Genomic DNA, 3,724 nt, shown 5'->3' with positions numbered 1-3,724 from the left:
CAGGCGGGGACAGGACCACAGGTGAGGGCAAGGAGCTGATTTAAATTCTCTTCAGTGAGTTTCCACAGGGTATGATCCAGAATTAGCTGGGATACTCAACTCTGGTCTTATATGTTTAACGACTACTAAATGGGATCAGGATTTCCACAAGGACTGAATGAAAGGGTCTCTAATGGAAACGTCTCGAAAATACCCCAGGATCTAATATGCCAGGACTCTCAAAAGTTCTCCCCTGGAACTTACACCCTGGTTGTGCTGTTGAACGCAGGGCGTGAGAATGGTTTCAGAGGAGGGGCCACTCCTGACCCGGGAAGCCAAAGAACCACGAACACACAGCTCCAGGCGGACTCCACGAAAGCGACCTGAAGTTTTGCTCCCATGAGAGAACCGGAAAGCGAAGCTTTGCTCCCATGAGAGAATCGGAAAGGGAAGCTTCCCATCTGCCCAACACTCAGAGGACCTGGGTGGCAGCCACAAAACAAGGCGCTGCCCGGGCAGCTGTTTGATGCCGACAGAATCACCTAGAGCAGAACCCACCTGTGTTGGATGGCGCGAAGCCTGGCAAGGAGGGGCTGTTGAGGCTGGGGAGCAACACGGGAGGAATGCCCTGGAGCGCCGGATACGCCGCGGGAAGGTTAAGAGCCTGGAGAGGGGCGTTGTCGAACATCCCCTGCTGCTGAGCTGCCAGTCCGAGGACCTCATTGGCCTTTTTAATCCGGTCCAACTCTTGTTGAGCCATCAACTGACGTACAGTGGCCGGGTCAAAGTATTCTTTCTCCTTATCCAACTGGCTTCCAATGGTGTCTTTAACTTTGGAGATATGCTGTTGGGAAAAGATATGGTCACGTACAGACAGCCGAGCGCTGTACTTGATGCCACACAAAGTGCACTCTGTTTTGGGTCCCTCGTAACTCGTTTGGTTTATACCGAAATGCTTGGCCATGCTTAGCTTGGACTTCTTTTCTTTTGCCCGGGCATTCTGGAACCAGACCTGAACAACTCTCTTTGGCAGTCCAATGTCATTGCCCAGGACCTCGCACTCTAGCATGGTGGGTGTCCTGTAGTCATTAAAGCATGACTTGAGGACCTTCAGCTGCAGGTTGGTCATTTGAGTGCGAAAACGTTTCTGCCCTGGCCGATCTCCGCTGTCTCCAGATTTGCCTGCCGACCCGCTCGCACCAGGACTTGGGGAGCAGGGGTCTGCGAGGCTTGAGGTTTCGCTGTAGTCCACTGTACCTTCATTGTCATATTCCTTGCTGTAAAAGCTCGGGGCTGGGCTGACCAGACCGGATGACAGCCGATCTTCGTACTCGGACATTGCCATCATGGCCGCTTTGGTCAGCCCCTCATTAGGCGCAGAAGAGGATCTGGTTTCAGTTGCTATTCCCGTTGCACTGTCGTTATCCGCATTGCCCTCGTCGCCGGTAGTGGTGTCTGTGATTGCTGTGTTGACAGAGGAACAGTCATCATTGTCCAGCTTGGTTTGGTCAAAGTTGAGATTAACCGAGGACATGGAGGGGCTTTCAAAGTCTTCAACCCCTTCCACCTTGATGGAAGAAGGGCTAAGAAGAGTTCTGGGAGACAACTCCATGGTTTTACTCACAGGTGAGAGGGGAACACCTTGGCCGTCACTACTGCTTGGGGGTAGGTGGGAGAAGCTAGTTCCATCAAAAATATCTCCTTTCATCTGGAGCCCCCCATCGCAGTCTAAGAGCATTGCAGACAGAGTGAGGTTGTAGCCAGCTCTCTTGGCTTCGTGCCAGTGACGGGACCGGATATGCGCCTCCAGGGCAGTCTTGGCTTTGAAGAGGGCTCTGCAGAAAGGGCATCTCCTGTGGGCCTGAGCCGGGCCCACCGCCCGGAACTGCCCTTTCCTTTCCCGGGCGCGGGTGTTCTGAAACCAGACTTGTACCACACGTTTCTTCAAGCCCACCTCATGCGCAATGTGATCCAACATCTTTCGAGTTGGATTGGAGTCCAGCAGATACTTCTGGTAGAGAATTTCTAGCTGTTCTGGTGTAATAGTTGTCCTCAAACGCTTGTCCCTCTGAGGTTCTTCTCCTCCCGTCCCGCTGTCATTTTCGCCGGGGCTTGCGCTAGCCTTTTCCTCCAGCTTCCTCTTCAGAGTGTTCATCGTGGAGGTGGGCGTTGAAGGAGAAGTGGCTGAGCTTGCTGGGATCTGAGGTATGGCCCCAGAGAGCAGCTGGCTCGCCAGGAGAGGGTTACTCGGGTCAAACAGCATGAAAGGCATATCCAGTGACCGGTCTAGAAACTGAGGATGGATGAACTGGTTCTGTGCACTCAGGAAGTGAAGCTGCTGATGCTCCTGCCAGTGCTCGAACGATGGAAACGCCAGCTTGCACTGGTCGCACTGGTAGGGGATGAGCTGAGGAGGTAGGTTTGCCAACTGCTGAGGAGTCGACGTGTGGAGGGGCTTGAGGGGCAGGTGGGAGAGCTGGGAAGGACTGGGGCTTGACTGGGGCAAGGGGCACTGAGGCGGGGGCGCTTGCTGAGGAGGCTGTGGTAACGAAGCGGGGGACGTCAGCTGTGGGAGCTTCTGCTGGGCTGAGTTTGTCTTTTGCTCAGGGTGGTCTTGCTGCTGCAGCTCTGCCTTTGGTTGTCCTTGCTTTTCTTGGGTTTGGTTTGGCTGTGCGTTGGGAGGTTCAGCCGGCTTTGGTTTCTCATCACTCGCCTCTGTCTTTGAACTGAAGGTAGCCAGTTCGTCAGCCTCTGCTGTCAGCTGCAAGAAAGCGGAGGGAGCTGTATTGGCCGATGGTGCTGGGGCACTGTAAGCCTGTGAGGGCATCGGGGTGCTGCAGGAGGAGCTGGTGGGTGTCAGGATTTCCATGGCATCCATGGAATCCTCGTTTTGGCTGTCGTCCTGCCCCTCCTCATCCTCGTCTTTGTAACACAGCTTCTTCTGGTGCTTGATGAGATCGAAGATGCGCTGAAACACCAGGCTGCATTTTTTGCACTGGTAGTTCAGGTTGCTCGTTCGAATGTACCTATCGTTCGTGAGCTCACGCCGCTCCCCATCTTTGCCCTCTCCCTGATTCTCATAATTTTTCCTGGCTTTCTGTCGGGCATTTTGAAACCACACCACTATGACGCGGGTTGGAAGGTTCAGTAAATTAGAGAGCTGCTCGAATTCATCGTCCTTTGGGTAAGCGTTGGCATCGAAAAAGTCCTGCAGGACCCTCAGCTGGTAGTCGGTAAACCGCGTTCTCGAAGACCTCTTGCTTCCCCAGTACTCCTGCTTTTGAGGCTCCGGCGAAGGGGGCCGGGAGTCGATCTTGAGTTCCTCCAGGCTGGTGATAGGAGGGTTGCTGAAGTTGTACGGGGAGTCTTTGTTACGCTGCCGCTCTTTGAAGAGAGTGTTTCTGAACCAGTGCTTGATCACTTTCTGGGGCAACCCAGACTTGTCGGCCATCTCTTTGATCTGCTCTTCACTGGGGGAGTTGTTAATGTCAAAATACTGCCGCAGGACTCGGAGCTGGTCATCTGTGATCCTGGTGCGAGGCCTCTTGTTCTGCTGCTGCAGCAGGCTTGGGTTGAGCTGATGCTGGTACAGCTGGGCCAGGTCCGCAGGCAGAGGTTCCACAGGTCCGAGCTGAGGGGGCAGCTGCGCCGGCAGGGTCTGCAGTGGCATCGTCTGCATCATCAGTGGCGAGAAGATGGGCAGCTCCATGGGCATGGACAGCTGGGTGAGCGGAACGGATGGCTG

At 54.6% G+C, this 3,724-nt stretch overlaps 1 protein-coding gene across 1 annotated transcript in view; it reads right to left on the bottom strand.

Annotated features, from left to right (window-relative positions):
• The window catches only part of ZFHX3 (zinc finger homeobox 3), a 229,003-nt gene that overhangs the window by 9,463 nt on the left and 215,816 nt on the right, over nt 1–3,724 (bottom strand). Inside the window, 1 exon segment of the mRNA XM_025045294.1 lies at nt 538–3,724. This exon segment is cut by the window's right edge and continues 91 nt beyond it. Coding sequence (XP_024901062.1) covers nt 538–3,724 — 3,187 coding nt within the window.

The sequence above is a fragment of the Pteropus alecto genome, unplaced genomic scaffold (genome assembly GCF_000325575.1).
Source record: "Pteropus alecto unplaced genomic scaffold, ASM32557v1 scaffold42, whole genome shotgun sequence".
In the NCBI taxonomy this organism is placed as follows: Eukaryota; Metazoa; Chordata; class Mammalia; order Chiroptera; family Pteropodidae; genus Pteropus; species Pteropus alecto.
This window is presented reverse-complemented; position numbering and strand designations above follow the sequence as displayed.